A 22034-nucleotide genomic window follows, 5' to 3' on the forward strand; every position below is an offset into this window, starting at 1 on the left:
TCTCTGCATTAAGAATGACATGCTGTGTTTCTGTGTGGTAGAAACTCTTAAATCCAGTTGCAGAGCTGGTCTGATGTTCTGTTTGCTCATACTTTATTAGGCAGCATCGTGGAACTGTACCAAATGTTTCTGGAAATCAAGCAACACAGCATTGATCAGGGTGCTGAGATCTACTGCCTTCTGGATTTCATGGATGAACAGGAGGAGTTGGGTTTCACATGAGCATTGGACAAATGAGTGGGGTCACATGCATTTCTTGGATGAGAACAGATTCACTCTAATTAGTGATTCTGGATATATCCTTGTATGGCGAGAGGTGGCAACACATATTGCACCCAGGAACATTGTGGAACATGGTCATTTTTGTGGTCCTGGTGTTATGAAATCATGATGATTGGTTTGTGGAGTGCTCAACTGCATGGTCATCAGTGCCCGTACAAATTCCTAATCTGTGCACTGTCCAGTCTAGCCACTTTCACGGATGATGATGATGGAATGATGAGGACAACACAAACACCCAGTTCCCGGGCAGAGAAAATCCCCAACCCTGCTGGGAATCGAACACAGGACCCCGTGATCCAGAGGTACCAATGCTAGCTAGCCACTAGACCACGAGCTGTGGACGTATTATTATATGAGGAGGCATAATGTTGTATGGGCAGACTGACCTCCAAATCTTTGAACACTGTACACTTACTGATCAATGTTTTTATGACACTGTACTCCTTATCTTTTATTGTAAACTGTATGCATATACTTGAAGATTGACTGACGATACCGCGTTAGCCTTTAAGCATAATTTTGTTACAGCATCACAACACATACAAGTTCAACACAAAACAGAGCAACAACTTACAAGATAGGTTCGTCCTTGATCAGATAGGAGTAACAGAATCAATGTCTGTAGTTATGTTGGTCACGATGATCACACTAACGCAAGTATTGTTTGAACCTTTCAGGAAGATTGGCCCCGAGTCCAAAAAGGAGTGTCCCATGCTGGCTCAGATGTATTGTCGGCAATGGACAATACCTCATACCGGTTTGTAAGGTGTAGAGGGACAGCTTTGTGTCCAGCCCCACAACAGAGCATATACATAAGTCAAGCAGCCAGTCGAGGGGCCCCACAGACTAGTGAAAATATTACTTCCAAACTGTAATATTGTCACTAACTTGTGTTTATGTTGTCATGAATTACCTGTTTATCAGGAAGGATAGTTACAAACAGACTGTACCTAATGCTTCATAAAACATTTTATCGTTTTGTTGAAGACACTGATAGTAATCTGGAGTTACTCACAGAAATCATTATGACCAGTAGGACCATGTGGGAAATTGAACACTGTTTCTCCCTGTTATGAGAATAGTGTGTTAATCACTATGACACCTTATTCTGTAGGTCTTAACAGACATCATTAAATCAGATGAACAAAGCACACAGTCATCTTTGTACATAATTAAAGCAACAAATATTCAAATATCAATTACACTGGTGTACAGTATTAAAGCAACAAACTGCTATTTCTCCATCCTCTGTTTAATTCATGATATAATCATAAAAACTGTCAACAGATGTCCATATGATCGTGTCCTCAAAGATGGCACTCCTATCAATGGTCAACCATGCCCAGCAATGATGTCGGAGCATCTATCAGACAGGGCAGCGTTTGCTGGGTGTGCAGTATGGCACAGAGAAGACTCGTGCCAGACTCTCTGCAGTAGAGGGTCGTAGCAAGAAAGGAAGCGGTATAGTTGCAAACTCATGTGAATCTTTCTGTTGTTTCTTAGATGTGGCAATAGTTTATAGAGACCTATACTTGATCCCAAAAACCAGGACAGGACCGACCATGTGACATCAGAAACAGAGGACCATTATTTGGTTGTAAGGGCACGATGGTGCCAATTCTCTACGGATTCACATCTGGAGGAAACATGGAACACAACTTCGAGATCGAAACATTTTGGAGAGAGACCGATATCGAGGAGGATACCTAATGGTGTAGGCAGGGATTATGACCACCGAGAGAGACCAATATCGAGGAGGATACCTAATGGTGTAGGCGGGTATTATGACCACTTGAACACCTCTTCGTGAAATTGTACAAGTGAATCGGCAAGGTTTAATTGCTGTCAGATATTGCGTTGAAATCTTGGGACCTTGTGCGGTTGTTGTGAGGTGCCTGTGACCCAGACTTCATACTGAGGGATGATAATGCTTGAACTCATAGAGTTTGTGTGGTTGAAAATTTCTTGGAAACGGAAGAGACTGCATGCATGGTGTCACCTGCTCAGTCTCCCTATTTGAATCCCGTAGAACATATCTGGGATGCACTAGGGAGATGGGTTTAATCACTTCACCATTCACCAACCACTCTCAAAGACCTATGAGCACCTCTGCAGGAAGAATGGGTGTTATTGATTACATCATTTGTAGCATGCCTCGACGTCATGAGGCCTATGTTGCTGCTGTGAGGTGGTCACACCCCATAAGGAGCGCATTAACCGGTTGTTGGAATGTGTGTGCAAATCTGTTAAGTTGGAAAAGACAAAGAACATTTTCGTCTATAGTTATACATGTTGCAGTTGTTTACGTTCTGTATTCTTTACATTGTTTCTACTTTACTATCACCTTTTCATATTATTTTGAGGCAAAATAAATGCAACCTTGCAAAATTTCCATTTGTTGCTTTAATTTTGAACATCAGTGTATTTTCTGGCATGTATTATTATACGACGGTCTTTACAACCCCAAATAAGAAACCTGCGGGGAATCAAGTAAGGTCAGTAATCAAGTAAGGTTAGTCAACACTGCTCACCATACATGTCACACAGTTTTGGCACAACCAGGTTTAAGAGCAGTAGAATGTCACATTAATATGAACTTTTTCTCTGCATCACAAGCATGCATATTCCTTGTGTGGTTGAAGTATGTTTTGAAAAGCTTCATGGGTATCTGATCCTTTCAAAAAATTTGGCATGAAATTTGCTATCATCACAGAAGTGTTTGTTGCTGTTATTATAGAATTCTTCGTGTATGTGGTAGATTACATCAGTAAACAAAATAGCTGGGAAAAACAGAAATCATTGGATTAGGACCAGAGTAATTTGGCACCATTTGACAGATAGGGTGCATGTAGGTTTTTATCTTCCGACACTCATCGTGCTGAATTTTTTTACTTGTCCACAATTGAGAGGTCATAGACAGACAAATCTCCTCTTCAAATTCTAGTGGGCTCAGATTAAGGTGTTCTTTGACACATTTCAGTGACTAAATAGTGGTTTTTCTGCTAATTGACTTTTGTTGTTCATTTTAGGTAGAATAATCCAAATTATCATAATTGAAAATTATTAAAATGTTCTTGAATTTTCTCCTTTCTATGGATACCAATGTATGAATAAAAAACCAAAAATCCAGTTTGTCAAGCAGGATCATATGAAGCAGATGCTTTATGGTAGGAGTGATTTCAGCAAGATTATTTGGGTTTGGAAATGGGAGTCAGAACAAAGATTTCAGTAATACTACATTTTTTATCAGGAAACCATTGAGAGTTCAAAAAGTGTCTGACTTCATATAGTTAAAACCAAATGTGGTATCGGGGTACACATGTGCTCTGTTTGTAAGTGTATGTAGTGCGCATGCACTCGCTGGCTGCCTGTTAACAAGTGATCACGTGTATGTGGCAGTTGCCAGATTTTGTGCTGTGGAAAAAATGACAGAAAGTGGGACATGGTTGCTGCATCAAATTTTGTTTAAGCTTGGCAATTCTCAAGTTGAAAAAAATCTGCAAGATTCGATAAGTGTTTGGGGACGAAGCAATGGGTACCACACAAAATCAAGGAAGGGTACAACCACTTCACAGATGGCTGCTCATCAGTGAAGAGTTAAGCAGTTCCAGGTAGGCTCTTCAACATGCAAATGAGGTTGTTATAGATTACTTAAGGGCTCTGGTGTTGCAGAATAGATGGATCATGATCAGAGAACTTGCAGATGTAGTTAAAATTAATATTGGATCCATTCATTCCATTTTAACAGAACATTTGGACCTCTGGAGGATCTCAGCAGAATTTGGCCAAAGTTGCAAACAACCGAACTGAAGTAGCTTCATTTGGAGATCACACAGGATATGTTGGATACTGTGAACAGTAATCCCAACTTTCTTAACACAGTGTTCACTGGTAATGAGTCCTAGGTTTATAGGTATGACCGAGAAACAAAGTCTGCAGCTCATGGTCTAATGGCTAGCATTGCTGTCTCTGGATCACGGGTTAGATTGCTGGCCGGGTTGGGGATTTTCTCCACTCAGGGACTAGGTGTTTGTGTTGTCCTCATCATCTCATCATTTGTGAAGTGCTGAGACTGTAAATGGAAAGATTTGGAACTCGTACGGGTGCTGATGAGCACAATGTTGAGCACCCCACAAACCAACATCACCATCATCACCCAGAAACAAAATTCCAGTCATCGCAGTGGAAGCCCCCATCATCACTGAGACCCAAAAAAATTGCATCACAGGTACACCCCAGAAGGTACTACTGCCAATAAAGAGTACTACCAAGAGGTTCTGCATCAGCTTTGCGAAGCAGTGAGACGCAAATGGCTGGACATGTGGGCAGTTGGCACCTTCACCATGACAACATACCCACTCATCATTGTCAATTAATTCAGGGTTTCTTTTGCCAAACACAACTCGGCTGAGATTTGTCACCTCCCTTTGTCTGACATAGCACCGAGTGACTTCTGGTTTCTTTCTTAAACTGTGAAAGACACTGAAAGGGACCAGATTTCAGAACAGGGCAGGCATGCAGAATTTTACAGAGAAGCTGTGCACCATGCCACATCAGGCTTTCCAGCAATGGCAGCAGTGTTGGGAGAGGTGTGTAGAAGCTGAAGGGAACTACTTTAAAGGTGAGTAGTGTTAAACAGTTGTATCCAAAAAGTTGGATACTTTTTGAACAGCTCTCATAGATATATGAAGCATCTCCTCAATTACCTATAGCAATGAATTTTTGCTAGTTAATCGTTATGAATTAATTGTGTTAAAAGATATTGGATAAGAAGTCAGCGAAAATAAGAGTTTGATAAATATGTAATCACCCTGCATAAAACTTGAACAGTTTAAAATGAAGCAGTGTCTCACACGAAAATATCTTGTCGTGGGTGGAGCTTGCGTAGTATACATTCCTGCCGCTTGACGTGTATAGTGCATCTCATTGCCACCTCTGCTGTTGACCTGGCTTGTTTTGTTTGTCTGCAGTGATTGTTTTTGCTAGCAGGTTTTGTTTTTGTTTCTTTTTTATGAAGGCAGGTTTAAGTGAACAATATGCAGCTATCAGTTTTGTTTTCTGCTCAGTAAAAATGCTATTGAAACTGTTTTAATGTTGAAAACAGCTTACTAAGTTGACACTATGGGGAAAATTTACGTGCTAGAATTGTTTGCTTGATTTAAAAATGGCAGCATGTCGAATGATGACAAACTGTGTTCTGGGCATCCCATCAACTACCGTAATAGATGAAAATATTGAAAAAATTCAAGGGCTTGTGCTCACAGGCAATTGATCAACTGGCAGAGATTAATGTGTTATCTTGGAGCTCAGTTCAGTGATTTGTGGCAGACAGCATACTGGTTCTTCCACCCCGACAATGCACCTACACACACATACATCTCTGTTAGACAGTTTTTGGCTAAAAATGGCATGGTTCCACTGCCCTACACACATTACTCACCTGGCATGGCTCTGTGCAACTTTTTCTTATTTCCACATGTGAACAGGAGCATCAAAGGGCATCAATTTGACAACACTGGAGAAGTCAAGAAAGAAAAAAAGAGGGAGGAACTATCAGCCATATCTAAAGACGCCTACAAAAAAAATGTTTTGAACAGTGGAAGCACTGGTGGGACAAATGTATTAGTTGTAAAGGAGGGCATTGTGAAGGGGATAAGGTTCTTTTGTAAACAATTTGAAAATATACAGCGTTCAAAAAATAAAATACCACTTGTATCATGTCTTTCAATTTTTTTGCACAGTGGTGTCTGCTGACAAAGTTTTAAACAGTAAACAGTAAGATGTGCTGTGTAGTAGGTTTTGCAAATAAAAAGGAAAAGGTACTATGTGCATTTTTTTATACTTAGTGTGACATATCAATATCTTTGTACACATATTAACACAGTACAGAGTAGTGCTCAATTCACATTATGTTTTGTGGTGATGTTGACAACGTATCCAAGTACGCAGAATGAATTTTTCTTTCATATAGTGCCAACCATTTCATTTTTTTCACAGAGGATTTCATTCACACCACACAAGATGTTTGTTTTAATTTAACTATGTAACAAGATTTAATTAATTTAAATCTGCTCACTAATTTCTATTAAATAATTTGTCTCAATGAACAACAAAAAAACTTAAATACAGCAATAAAAATTATAATATGTATTTGGCTGACCATTCATGAATCACTGAAGTGGAGAAGTTATCTGAATTTTAGCTTCATTACTGAAAAGCTTGTCCTGAACATCTGAGTTGCTCCTCTTCCTCCTCGCAGCACCTCAAAGATAAAGTTTCAGGTGTTGCTTTAATTCAGATTTTTAGTTGGTGTCAACACTTAAAACAGAGGCATGCAAGGGTAATCAACTTGATGGTTCCCACTTTGTTGACTTGTTGGAACTGCTGCTGATACTGGGGGTGGTGGTGGAACCGGTTGACCATTATATGAACTTCCAGGATCAGCAGATGCATGTAGACGAGGATCGAGCATCATCGCTGCCATTGCTGCAGCAGGGCTTTGGTGATGCATATGTGTATGATGTATATCCTTATGAGAGAGACCACCTGCTCTAGATGCCAAAATCTGATGGTGATGAAAGTCAAACGAGGGATGGTGAATTGCATTAGTGAAACCAAATGAAGGTGGTGCACTCGAATTTTGCTGTGTGTTAACACCAGCATTTCCATCTGTCCTGCTGCTTACATTTTCTTGACCTTGATGATTTGATTCTGAGTTGTTATATCCAGACTCACCACTGCTGCAGCCCTGCCAAATGAAGATTTTTTTTATGTAATGGCAGAATTCATATGATTTTATTCTTGTAAATCAAAATATGAATAAAGCAATTTAAATTCAGATTTATGTTACTACACAGCACACTCTTGTACATTATTATAACAATATTTGCCATTTTAAGTAGGTTTTGTGCTCATGTCTGTTAGTTATTACACATTTCCAGAAAAAAATTATTTTCCAAAATATTTTATTTTGATGTGGAGTAACATTAGTAATAAAGCATCCATAAGAGAATTCAGTTTCTGTGCTATCCATTATAAAGTGTTACAGTCAAACACTAGTACAGCAGATAGACCTGGGAACTGCTGTCAGTCTGGAACCTTGATAAAATAATTTGCTGCTGTTCACAATCAGCTGAAATCTGCATTTGGAATTTCGAATAAGCTTGGTAGAATGAATCGAATATGCAATTAATACATTGAGAGAGATTATTTACTAGACAGAAGAGACCATTCTGGGAACAATCACAGGTTGAATTGAACTGTGGATCATCAACCATGTTGGCACCATCATCATCTGAGACTATTCTATTCTCAGTTCTTTCCATGTACTGATGGAAGTGGTGAAGGCAGCTCATTTCATTTGTATTGTTCCACAACAGCTGTAGATTTGCAATATCATTCTAAGAACTAGTAGGAGTCCTCCGATATTAAGTCATGCGGAGACCATAAATTGGGGCTGTCAAATTTTCTGTCTGGTACACAATGGAAATGGTCAGTTTGGTGACGGAGTAATATGAAATGCATATGATAGTTTATTAGATTGATTGACAATCCACCACTTAAACTGATAGTATTGGAGATGTAGAGTCACAAACAGCCACAACAAGAAGTCTGCTAAACAAGTAAGCGCTGCGGCAGCCAGACTGCCAGTCTGGCTTTGGCAGCCGGAGACAGTGGTCATGTGTGTGTGTGTGAGTTGTGTTTGTATGTTGTCTAATTCAGAAGAAGGCCCTCTGACCAAATGTGTACCTAAGTGTTTATTTGACACTACAATAGTGAAGCCATAGTTACAATACATAAAATTTTTATTTAAAAAAAATAATGTACTGACTGTAACTTCACTATTGTAGTGTCAAACATTTAACTTATATTTTGTCACACTTCTTGTGACAATTATGTCTGAATACAAAATGTTTACTTGTTCAGCAGTCTTTTTGTTGTGCCTGACTGTGACTCAATATCTCCACTATATTGTGAGTAGCAAACTATCCTTTTCATAATATTGTCATTATTTCATCCTGGGTTTTCCATTGTTTGATTTAGTATAGCGAATATATAGTCTGACAATCTTAATATAGAGGTTGTTACCTGACAAAGCATTCACACCGTCCCAGAGCTTCGCCTTTCTAAAAAAATGGAAATTTTCGACATAAAGAATGTACATTGAAAAGATAAATTAAATACCCAGGAAGTGGGATGTTTATAGTAACTAGCAGAAACATTAGCTCAAATGAAATCCAAAATCCCCCAGATCGCATACTCAGCTTGACTATATTGAAAAGAACTTCAGAGAACACAACACATATGACTTTCACAAGACATCCAAAGGAAAGATCCATGGATACACGCCACAGAATCTACATTTCAAAAATCAAAATGGTAAACTGAATCTGACAAGGTATCTCTCTCCTTCAAGTCGTGTACAAGGTACTCTCATCATACTTCCAAGGACACAAGAACAACTTGAACATAAGATTGGCTTTTGACCAGGTCACTCCCACACAAAACAAATCTTCATTCTAAAAACAATACTGTAACACACGGACAGAAAAAACTGCAACACCAGAAAAGAGTTGTGTGACATAAATGAAAGCTGGTAGGTATGTTTCTATATCTGAAAGATGATGTCCATTCAGATTTTGTGCCATTCGCATAAGAGTGGCGCTAGTATCGCCACTGAGGATGCAAATCAGGTTTGCTTTAAACACGTGCTTAATAGTTATGAACGTTAATTACCTTTGAGATTGGATGTGGTGAGTGGATGTTAATCAAGTATGCGTGTAAGGTGACAGAGACGCCATTGTGTGTGTGTGTGTGTGTGTGTGTGTGTGTTTTGTCCTTAGTGTAAGTTAGATTAAGTAGTGTGTAAGGGACCGATGACCTCAGCAGTTTGGTCCAATAGGAACTTACCACAAAATTTGCAAATGTGTCATACCATAATGCCTTGTTGATGACAAAATTTCAATTCCTGCCAAAGACTTGCTGCAACCTGTTTGGTAAAGAAAAACATGTAATCAAGAAGGCTTGAATACCAGTAACCATTGCAAAGTCTGATAGGTTGAAGTTACTTCATAATGTTTTTAAATCTGGCTGGAAAATTTGTACCAAATGCAGACCTAAAGTGGCCCAAAAGGAATCATCCCACGAGGATGAGCAAGAATCGCCATCCACTGCAGACATGAATGTTGTTGATGCTTGCTTTACTGCACTTCATTATCATCACTGGAGAGTCACCAACAAATCAGCAAAAGGGTTTCAATGGGATACATAAAGTGTAAAGTTCAGCAAGCCCAAGGTAGCATTACTAAGGTAATTGCCACAGCTGCTGGTGTAAGCCAAGTAGATATTGCTCAAATACAAACAGAAGAGTGCCAAAAATGTGAAGAGATGGACATCGTAATTGAAGAACTTAAGATTAAGCTCCGGACTTCAAGCAGTTGCAGTAAAATTCAAATTCAGACCCTGGCCCCAAATCACTGGGCTATTGAAAAAACAGCTAAAGAATTTGCTGTTTCAACTAAAATGGCGAAGAATGCTAGATAACTATAGATGGAAGATGGGATCTTGGCAACACCTGCAAACTGAAAAGGGTGAAAGCTCAATGTTGAAATACAACAAAATGTTCTCACTTTTTTTTAAGATCAGTTTTCTCATTTATGTGCCGACAAAAAGGATTGTATTGCAGTAAGAATACAAGGGGAAAAGATTCACAAGCAAGAAAGCCTGCTCCTTTGTAACCTGATTGAGATATTCATTGCTTACTGTAAGCAATATGGCAATAAACTGAGGTTCTCAAAATTTTGTGAGCACTGGCCGAAATGGTGTACTACAGTTAGTGCTTCTGGATCAAATTCAGTAGTGTCTGTGCAGTTCATCAAAATGTCAAATTAATGTTGGCTTCAGCAACCTTGATGAAAGAAACTGAATGCAGTTTGGAATCAAAAGTTTGTATGCTGCAACATTGTAAAGAATGTCCAGGAAAAATGCAACAAGAGGCTTTTCTCGAACATCCTTTTAAAAATTATGACTCTGAAGAAAAACTGGAATACAAGTAATGGGTCCATACTGACATACACACATTTGAGACATGTCGGAAAACTGTTGACGATTTCATGGAACCACTGATTTTGAAAATTACCAGTTTAATAAGCCATCACTTTGTGTCAAAACGCCAAAGTTTTTACGTTAAACAGCTAAAAGGAAACCTTACAAATAGTGAATTAATTATATTCATGGATTTTGCTGAGAATTATTCATTTGTTGTTCAAGATGCTGTGCAAAGATTTCATTGGGAGGATAGTCAGACCACATTACATCCATTTCTTGCCTGTTTTGGTGGCAAAGAATGTCAGAGTATTATCATTTGTATGATCAGCAATCTGTCTCCATCATGATACCATTGCTGTTCATGCCTTTCAAATAAAGTTAATAGCATATTTAAAGAAAAAGATTTAAAACATTAATAACATTACTTTAGTGATGGTTCACCTGCTCAGTATAAGAATTTCAAAAATTTCATCAATTTATGTCTGCATGATGAGGATTTTGGCATCACTGGCAAATGTAATTCTTTGGAACCTGCCACACTAAATCACCCTGTGATGGCACTGGAGGAACAGCAGAAAGACTAGCAACCTGTGCTAGTCTGTAGAGGCCATTAGATAACCAAATATTGACTCCACATGATTTGTTCAAATTCTGTGATGATACGAGGTTCGTTCAATAAGTAATGCCCCACATAAAAAAAAATAATAATAATAATAGACAAACATCCTTGTTGGTGCTTCACATTTGATGTTTGTTCTGTGCGCTGGTGAAGTTTCGAACCGTTCTGGCAGATGGCAGAGCCATAGTACAGCATCAAAATGACATCTACATACGACTCACGTTACAAGCAGCACGCTGTTATTATATTCTTGTGTGCATAAAAAGGAACCGTCGTGAATGTCCATAAATGTTTGTGTGCAGTGTATGGTGATGCTGCAGTTGATAGGAGCACAGTTGGGCAATGTGTAAAGAAAGTTACAGCTTCAGGAAATGCAGAAACAGAGCTCAATGATCAGACATGCTCAGGATGTCCTGTCACAACCTACTGCTCCAGACATGCTGAATCGTGCAGATGCCATTATTCGTGCCACCCAGTGCATCACACTGGACTCGCATTCGGGAGGACGACGGTTCAATCCCGCGTCCGGCCATCCTGATTTAGGTTTTCCGTGATTTCCCTAAATCACTCCAGGCAAATGCCGGGATGGTTCCTCTGAAAGGGCACGGCCGACTTCCTTCCCCATCCTTCCCTAATCTGATGAGACCGATGACCACGCTGTCTGGTCTCCTTCCCCAAACCAACCAACCCAGTGCATCACAACTTTACAATTTGCTCTACAGTTGTCGGTCAGCATTGGAAGTGCGTCTGCAATGATCGAGATTCTCGGATATTCAAAGAGGTGCTCACGGTGAGTTCCACAAATGCTCACAGCGGACCAAAAGATTCAAAGAAAGGCCATTTCATCTGAATTGTTGGAACACACATTGAATTTGGGAACACACTTTGAAGATGATGATAGTGTCAATCATGCAGTGGAAACATGGCTACGCCTACAGGACAAGCGCTTTTACCAGCAGGGAATACATGCTCTTCCACAATATTGGCGTACGGCCATAGAACATGATGAAGACTGTAGAAAAATAGGACATCGACAAGACATGTTGATGTATGCTGTCACCAAATTCTGACTCTTATAATAAATATGTTCTGAGAAAAAAATGTGGGGCATTACTTATTGAACAACCCTCGTAGTATTCCAGTCATAAGGTTTTTTTATGTACCAAAATAAGATACTGAAAAAATTCAGCCTGATCAAGAAACAAGGTTTGCCATGGGACATACAATATCTGGAATAAGAGAAAATCATCAGTTTAAGGCAATTAATTGTAATTAGCCCAGAGCAAGCAGAGTTTCCATTGATGCTACAGCATTTACAGTTCATGCCTTCGAAGCATATGGAGAAATTCCAGCAATCTGAATTACAAGCTTACCACCAGGACAATATGTTAGGATTTTTTTTGTTTTGCAAATTTTCTGTGTTGAGTATTGTACTTGTTTTTATGGCGTATGTTAAATTAATGTTTGAAACTGATTTATATACTGGAATAAAAAAATTAATTATGGGCTTAATGACACACATGGACATAAAGTTAAAGTAAAATTTATGGGAGAAATATCAGAGCCCTTTGCAATCAAAAATGGTGTTCATCAAGGAGATGGACTGTTACCACTCTCCTTCAGTCTTGTCATAGATAGTCATTAATGAATGGGGAAAAGAATTAAAGAACCAAAGACGGACTAAAGATGGCATTACAATTGCTTGCTTAGCTTTCGCAGGTCTTTCAGTGACACTAGCAGACAATGGAACCACAGCAATCCAACAGATAGAAGTCCCCAAAGAATGTGCTGAAGAAGCTGATGTACAAATCTCTGCTGAAAAAAAATTAGTTCATTTGCATGAAATTTAATTTTCAGAAATTAAATACAAAATATGGACAAATCAAGAGGCACAAACTTTTCAAGTATCTCACTGAGAACATAGAACCAATGGGGCTACAATAAGAAGCACAAAAAGTTCATTTATGGAAACTCAAGAAAGCATGCAGGAGAATGCATGACACTTACAACAAAAAGTGCTAGCCCATACATGCAAAGGTTACACATTACAACACAGCAATCAGACCTGATGCTCTGTATGTTAGCAAAACTTTAATTCTAAACCAAAAAGACAATGTGGAAAACATTCTGAAGGATTATAAGGCAAATTCTTGGCCCGGAAATAGAGAGAGAGAGAGAGAGAGAGATGGATGATGGATACAGACTAAAATTCTGTAAAGTGACAGAGAAATTATCAAACCTGGAAGCAAACACTAGAAAATGAAGATTGAAATTTTACTGACATGTTCAAAGACTCCCAACAATGAGGCTTACACATAAAATTTGACCTGTACAGGAAAATAAAAAAATATACTATGGATCCAATTTGTTAAAAAGGACCTCAAGAGAGCTGAGATAGAAGCTGCATTGTAGTAGACAGGGAACTGTTCAGTCAAAAGTTAAACTGTTGAGCTGTACTGCCAGAAAATGAGGTTAATAATAATATAAAATATTAAATTCAGTATCTCAAAATATGTTCAGGGAAGCAGAGATCACTAGCATATTGATGTTTGACCACCACAGACCCACATTTAAAAGGGACTGAAATATGCAATCAATGACGACTATTCAAAAAGAACAAAGCACCAGATTCTGATGGACTAGCAGATTCAAATTAAATATGCAGCTGAATGAGCCCTCTTTCTAACTCTTTTACCAAGAATAAATTGCGCAGTGAGTAGTCCCATTTCAACTGTAAAGAGTGTAGGTAACCAGAAGCTTCTCTCAAAGAATCACTGGTAGATTATACATGCCCAGATTTCCAAAAGGCATTTGACACCACACCAAAGTGAAACCGATACCACTTTGACCATTAATTGAAGTGATATTGTGTACAGGAAAGTACTGTCACAAGACGATTGTATATAGTTGCATAAAGACAAATTATTTTCACTACATGTACTAAATCTGGCCCTCTTTAAATGTAGATAGAGGCAAGATAATGTCCATAACAAAGAGAAGTTATCAGATATTATGTGATTCTAATATCAGTGGTAAACTACTGAAGCATGCCACATTATTTAAGTATCTTGGAGCAATTCTATGAAGTGGTATTAAATGACATTTAAGATGTGAAATGAACAGTAGTAAGAAAGACAAGTTTATTTTGGAGGGTTCTGGGAAAGTGTGGTGGATCTGTAACGGGAACTGTGTACAAGATGCTAGTTTTGACCAATTCTAGATTACAGTTGTGTTTGGAATCCTTATCAGATACACACAGTAGTATACATTGAATGAATTCAGAGGTATGCAGCTAGGATCATAACAGGTCGGTAAAACATACATGTAAGCATAGCAGAGGCACCCAGGGAAATTAACAGGAATCTCTGGAAGCAAGACGTTTCTATTTTGAAGTTCTTATTGCCATGAAATTATACAAACAATATCCAAAGAAGACTGCACAAAAATTCTGCTTTATACATATTACCATAAGAATGCTACAAGAGAGATTATGGTGGGTTCCAAGGCACATAGACAATCATTTTTTCTCTTCTCCACATTTGAATGAAATAGGACAGCTGTTAATACTGATATCAAGGGCCTTTTGTACAATTACATGTGGGTTATGTTTAGATAGATTATAGTACACAGGGCTAGGATTCAAGACTAGAAATCTGCACAGGAAGTACAATGTCATCTGAGTATGTCTAGCAAATTGGCTCAGACTTCTAAAAAAAACACTTTCTCTCATTTTGAAGTTCCCAAACACTAACTGTAAGGAGAAGGCTGATCAACAATGAGAGAACAAACATAGTTGATTTCAAAGGCCTTCAAACAAATTCTGTTAATTTACACTTACAAAGGAAAATGTGAAAGTAAGTGAAGAATAATGAATAGGTAGAAACAGTTTTTTCCACTTGCAGTTGTGAAATGTCTGTCAATGGAAAAGGTCTTCACAGGGTACCCAACGACAAATCATTTCATTGGTTTGTCACACCCAGCTTACCCATCCCTCTGTACTCTTATCAACTCTTCACTTGCTCTTAAATTTCAAACACTGATGGTTTAATGTTCAAATCTGTTGGTACTGGCCATCTTTGCTCTTCCACATCCTGATGAGCGCCCTTTCTGTTTCATTGATTAATATCATGACAAAGCAATGAGATAGGTCCAACCCCCCTGCCCCAAGTACACACCACATCCCTTCAAAACTGATAAACCCTATAAATAATGTGGCTCAGGATTACTCAAACAACAAAAAGTAAAATGAAATTGTATGTGTTTTACGAAAATATATTGACAAAGATGATGTGCGGTATTTTAAAAATTTATTTCCAAGCATTCTGTGTAACATATAGCTCACTAATCAATACAAGGGGCATCCATTTACAAACTAGTTAGAAGTAACAAATTGCAACACATGATGTGAGCACATTAAACAAAACCTACAGCATTCGCTTACAGAATCTCTTGCAACAGATGTTAGGACAGAAACAACTAAATTATAAGAGAGTAATCAGTTTTAATCTGTCTGCCATGTGCAAATATAAGCTTGAAACAACAAAAACATATAAGGTCAATAGACTGTAGTGTTTAAAAATACTGATAAATCTCATGCTTTTAGATGCAAGAATTATTTCCTTGACAGCTAATAAGAACTTGGAAAAACACATCATGACTGATTTCCCATCTCAAGATCCTGCAGCATCACCCACATGTTAAAGTTGCAAAAAAATTATCCTCCAGATTTTTGAATTATTGTACTTAAAGAAAAAATGGAAGGTGAATACTTTTCACTGTGATTTTATAAATGTTTTTGGTACATATATGCCATATCCACCTAGTGACAATATGCAAGTATGTTCCCCCATATTGACAATATAATGTTCCATCCTAAAAGTGATCAAATGAGGTCACCTTCCGCACTGCTGCTATAATGTCAACACAATTAAAACAAGGATATATGCACCATCTTTTCAATAATGTACACTTATCATTACTCAGGTGACACTGATATAGCACATCTCTAATGTTTCCCTCTACAGGTGCAGAGGCATTCATATCAAGCATAAGTGGTTAAACTACTAATAGCGGGAAGATACTAATATTTTGTTGGCTGGCATAGCATGCACAGTAGTGTAATTGGATGGATAAAAAAAACCTATTCACCAAGCGGCAGGAGGAGAATGCACACAAAGGTGTTGAACTTTTGAACAAGCTTTTGGAGCCAGTGGCTTCTCCTGGCAGAAGAGCTGAAGAGGAAGGAAGAGAGGTGAAGGAAAAGGACGAGAGGTTTAAGAAAAGGGGTACCATTCGGAAAAGTCACCCAGAACTCCAGGTCAGGGGAGACTTACCCTATGGGATGAGAAGGAAGGGCTGATTGTTGGGGACTGCACCAGACAAGATTTGAAAACATGAGAGCTTACGGGTGGAAGACTAATAAGAGTGAAAAGATAAGTGCACTGTATGTAACAGAGGTGGGAGGGGGGGGGGGGGAGGGAGACAATGAAAAATAGACAGGTCAGAAAATGAGAGATGTAGATAACTGAAACAGAGCAAAGAAAGGAATAGCTACTGTGAAGAAATGCTGAGACAGAAGAAATTAAGGCCAGGTGAATGGTGAGAACCAAGGAGTTCCCACAGGTCTGGAGGAAGAATCAAGATGGCATGTGTGGTGAAACAGGCACTGGGGTCACAACTGTCATGTTGTAGGGCATGATCTGCAACAAGATATCATGTGTTGGTAGTATACACTCTCTGCCTATGCCAATTCATCCAGAGGGTGTATACCAGCCACACAATATCCTATTGCAGAGCGTACTCTACAACATGACAGTCATGACCACGGTGCCTGTTTCAGCACACAATTCCATCTGGATTCTTCCCCTACACACCAGTTTTTCCAAACTCCACAGTTGTTTCTTGCCACCCACGTAGCATTAAGTTACATTTATTCCTTCCATCTCATCATTTCTTCACAGTAACTATTCCTTTCTTCACTCCATTTTAGTTTTCTACATCTTTCATTTTCTGACTCGTCCATCTTTCACTGCTCACCTCCCACCTTTGTTACTTACAATAAACTTACAGTAATTCCTTCCCTCTCGCCATTTCTTCACAATAACTACACTACTGGCCATTAAAATTGCTGCATCACGAAGATGACGTGCTACAGATGCGAAATTTAACTGACAGTAAGAATATGCTGTGATATGCAAATGATTAGCTTTTCAGAGCATTCACACAAGGTTGGCACCAATGGCGTCACCTATAACGTGCTGACATGAGGAAAGTTTCCAATCGATTTCTCATACACAAACAGCAGTTGACCGGCATTGCCTGGTGAAATGTTGTTGTGATGCCTCGTGTAAGGAGGACAAATGCGTACCATCACATTTCCAACTTTGATCAAGGTCGGATTGTAGCCTATTGCGATTGCAGTTTATCGTACCGCGCCATTGCTGCTCGCGTTGGTCGAGATCCAATGACTGTTAGCAGAATATGGAATCAGTGGGTACAGGAGGGTAATACGGAACGCCATGCTGGATCCCAACGGCCTCGTATCACTAGCAGTCAAGTTGACAGGCATCTTATCCGCATGGCTGTAACAGATCGTGCAGCCACGTCTCGATCCCTGTGTCAACACATGGGGACGTTTGCAAGACAACAACCATCTGCACGAACAGTTCGACGGTATTTGCAGCAGCATGGACTATCAGCTCGGAGACCATGGCTGCGGTTACCCTTGACGCTGCATCACAGACAGGAGCGCCTGCGATGGTGTACTCAACGACGAACCTGGGTGCACGAATGGCAAAACGTCATTTTTTCAGATGAATCCAGGTTCTGTTTACTGCATCATGATGGTCGCATCCATGTTTGGCGACATCGCTGTGAACGCACATTGGAAGAGTGTTTTTATCATCGCCATAATGGCGTATCACCCGGCGTGATGGTATGGGGTGCCATTGGTTACACGTCTCGGTCACCTCTTGTTCGCATTGACGGCACTTTGAACAGTGGATGTTACATTTCAGATGTGTTATGACCCGTGGCTCTCCCCTTCATTCGATCCCTGCAAAACCCTACATTTCAGCACGATAATGCATGACAGCATGTTGCAGGTCCTGTACGGGCCTTTCTGGATACAGAAAATGTTCGACTGCTGCCCTGGCCAGCACATTCTCCAGATCTCTCACCAATTGAAAACGTCTGGTCAATGGTGGAGGAGCACCTGGCTCGTCACAGTATGCCAGTCACTACTCTTGATGAACTGTGGTATCGTGTTGAAGCTGCATGGGCAGCTGTACCTGTACATGCCATCCAAACTCTGTTTGACTCAATGCCCAGGCATATCAAGGCCGTTATTACAGCCTGAGGTGGTTGTTCTGGGTACTGATTTCTCAGTATCTATGCACCGAAATTGCGTGAAAATTTAATCACATGTCAGTTCTAGTATAATATATTTGTCCAATGAATACCTGTTTACCATCTGCACTACTTGTTGGTGTAGCAATTTTAATGGCCAGTAGTGTATTCCATTTTTCACTCCATTTTAGTTTTCTACATCTTTCATTTTCTGACGTGTCCATTTTTTGCCATCCCACCTCTGTTGCATACAATGATCTTAGCTTTTCACTCTTATTAACTTGTGCACGATGTTTCAGCAGTAATCTCTGTCTTGCACATTACACTGTCTTCCACCTTTAAGCTCTCAGGTTTTCAAATCTTGTCCAGCACAGTACCCAGTAATCAGTGCTTCCTTCTCATCCCGTCTGGTAAGTCTCCCCTGACCCGCAATTCTGAGTGACTTTTCCGAACTGTACCGCTTTTCCTAAACCTCTCCAGTCCTTTTCCTTCGCCCCTATTCCTTCCCCTTCAACTCTTCTCCTGGAAGAAGGAACAACTGGCTCCAAAATCTAGCATAAGTTAAACCTGTGTGTGTGTGTGTGTGTGTGTGTATTTTTTCTCCTGCTGCCACTTGGTAGTAGATTTTTTTTTTAATTATATACAATCATGTAGCATTTTTGGTTTGCTATATTTTTCTCTCTTTAGGGGCTTGTGGCATAGGAGCATGTCCCATTTTTGAGAGCAAGTCTTACGTTGGGTATGAGCTTATGGCAAACTATCTCCCAAATGAAAAAATAATATAATGGGACAGATAAAAAAAATGTACCCATCAAGCAGCAGCAGGAGAAAAAATGTATAAAAGTCATAAAAATGTGCAAGCTTTTGGAGCCAGTGGCTGCTCCTCCTGGCAGAAAGGGTGAAGGGAAAGGAAGAGGGATGAAGGGCAAGTACTGGAGAGGAAGCAAATTAGGAACATTATGGAGCAGTTGCCCACAAGCCCAGGTCAAGAGAGACTTACCAAACCCATTTTGTACATCTTCCATCACATGGGGTTCTGGGCAACTTTTTCATCTCTCTCTTTGTATCCAAAACCTTGCCAGTCCTTTACTTTTATAACTCTTTGATTCTCAAGAACACTTCTGCCAGAATACGGAATCACTGGCTCTGAAAGCTTTCACATTTCCATAGCCTTTATATGCTTTTCTTCCTGCCACCACTTGGTGAGGAAGTTTTTTTATCCATCCAATTATATTTGCAAGAATTCGTTATTTTGTCAATAAATCTCCCTAGTGAGATCCTAGCAAGCAGTACAAAAATGTCATTAGTAGTTTTCACCAAAAAACTGAAGCTATGAGAGCAAAGCAAAAAATTCTATCACGGGGATGTCATTGATATTAGTGAATTAATTTGTTTAGCATATATTGTGGCAACTTGACCTGTGAAATACTTTTCTTTATATCCTTTTTTTGAAGTAATATACTGTGTGTATTTCAGTCAAATGATTAAACTGGAATACAGTGGCGTCATAAAATTCTTTGTTTTGGATGGTTCATTACCAACTGAAATTCATCCAAATTTTCTGAAGGTTTATGAGTCTGCTTCTCCATTTTCAACTGTAAAAAACAGACAGCTAACCTCAAACACTTCAAAATTTCTCTTGAAAACAATATGTGATGCCCTAAAACTGCAACTGCAGATGAAAACTATGAGAGAATGTACAATATACTATTGGGCATACAACAACTAAAGATGTCAGAACAGATGAGAGAATGGTACAATTTACACAAAAAGCTTTGTGAAAGATGGATACCACATGTATTGAATGCTGGTCAAGAGTGTATGCAAGCCACAAAAACTCTTGTCAATGTTTGGAACATTTTAAAATGGAGCCCTCCTTGGTGGAAGTTAGCAGTCCCGCAACAAAAAATATGAAGTTGATACTGCCAGAAAAAGAAATCCTCTTTCTTCAGGGCAATACACTTGTTCACAAAAGTGTTTCAGTGATGCAAAAGACAGGGAAATTGGAGAGTATCATCCACCAGGTTTGGCACTATCTGATTTCCACTTGTCCCTATATTTAAAGAAATAAGTGGCTGGAAAAATATTTGATCTTAGAGGTGAATTGTAGTTTTTATTTTCAAAATATATCCTTTCACAGGCAGTGTGAGAGATCTTCATCTTACACTCGTACACTGGAAATGGTGCATCAAGTGCAGTAAGATGAGAAACAACTCCTGTTTTGTAACAAGCCTTCCTCAGCCTATAATATCACTAAATCTTGAATTTTGTTATTTTTATATTTTCTCACTGTTTGAGTATATCATGTGACTGTAATTAGTGGTAGTAATCATGTAATTTGGCAGAGTTGATTCTGTACGTCACTCCAAAGTGCATGAAGCATGGTATCATTTTAACTGATGTTATTTTTGGTAATAACTAGGGACTGGACTATATGCATCATAAAAACCTTAAAATATGCATGAAAAATGCTTAAAAATGCATGAAAAGTGTCAAAATATGCAAAATCAAATAATAAAAAAGTGGTAGTTACTGCATGTATTGTGTGTAAAAGCAGAACCTGCGCATATCAGTTTTGAGGAAAAGCATTGAGCACACAAAAAATTGGTACATTTGGAATGTTGATATCATTTTCTGAATACTTTCTGGTAGAGGTTAGGAAGGGGGCCTTTCTGGGGTTATTTTCTAAAAATCTGCAACTAGGGGTGCATAGCCTATTTCAAGAATTGTTTCTTCTTTGCTGTTGTTGTTGGTAAAAAGCAGATGCAATGCGAGTGAGTTGCAGTGAAACAATCAATATGTACAGAGCCAACTTCGAGATATATCGCATGCAAAGGGGCATGCTCAAAAACTCCATAATATTTTATTTAAAAAAACAACATACAATAATGAATTTTTTTGAGCAGCATTAACTTTTAATTAACATTATCTGACTAAAGCATCATTTACAATTTATTTTATATTTGTCTACTATTGTAAACATAAATGACCAAGTACTGTTTCAAATGTTCGGTAGTAAGATCGTGTCTTCGATCACTCAAAACATTTTCATAAGCAGAAAAGGACTGTTCTACATCAACTGAGGGAACTGGGCAGTATCTGAATTTGGGTGCTATGTTGACACTTATTGTTTCTGGTAAAAGTTCACTTGTTCCATTAATAAAATTATCAATTTGGCACAAGCATTCAAAGCCTGGGTTAAAATGTTTTCAAACTTTTCTTTAAGTTTTCTTGAGAATACCTCTGACAATAAGGAGTTGACTAGAATAATTTTATTCATTAACTGAATAGATTCATTCACCACCAAACCTTGAGTTTCAAGCTTTTTAATACTTGCAAGTAATGAGAAAAATGAGTGCTAATCACAGCAATGTCGTTTTTTAATGCTGGAATCATTAAAAGCATCCTTTCACTGACAAAATGACAAAGCCTCTGCACTATCGAAGTCATTTACTACCCCTCTGATGGCCTCGAAATGTTCACTGTAAAACAACACAGCTTCAATCCACGTACCCCAACTAGTTACCACTGTTTCGGTAGGTGAAGGCATATTTGCTAGTTTTTCTTTGTAGGTCTTGATACAAGCAGGAGCCTTTAGAAACACTTTCCTTGTGAATGAAATCAGTTTATTTACATTCACAAATATGGAACGTAGTTTTTCAGCATGGTGATGCACTCCACAAGCAAAGCACGTCACATGGATCAAATTGGGATAAAATACTCGGAGGGATTTGCCTGC

At 38.9% G+C, this 22034-nt stretch overlaps 1 protein-coding gene across 3 annotated transcripts in view; it reads right to left on the reverse strand.

Annotated features, from left to right (window-relative positions):
• Nucleotides 1-6089: 6089 nt before the first annotated feature.
• The window catches only part of LOC126194409 (myoneurin-like), a 128455-nt gene continuing 112510 nt past the window's right edge, over nt 6090-22034 (reverse strand). For 2 of the 3 annotated variants that reach the window (XM_049932763.1, XM_049932765.1), the window contains exon 11: nt 6091-7030. In XM_049932763.1, coding sequence (XP_049788720.1) covers nt 6602-7030 — 429 coding nt within the window. In that variant the 3' untranslated portion in view covers nt 6091-6601. Of the gene's footprint in view, nt 7031-22034 lie in introns of all 3 variants that reach the window. The other variant, XM_049932764.1, reaches the window with a different exon arrangement.

This window comes from Schistocerca nitens, chromosome 1 (genome assembly GCF_023898315.1).
Source record: "Schistocerca nitens isolate TAMUIC-IGC-003100 chromosome 1, iqSchNite1.1, whole genome shotgun sequence".
NCBI lineage: Eukaryota > Metazoa > Arthropoda > Insecta > Orthoptera > Acrididae > Schistocerca > Schistocerca nitens.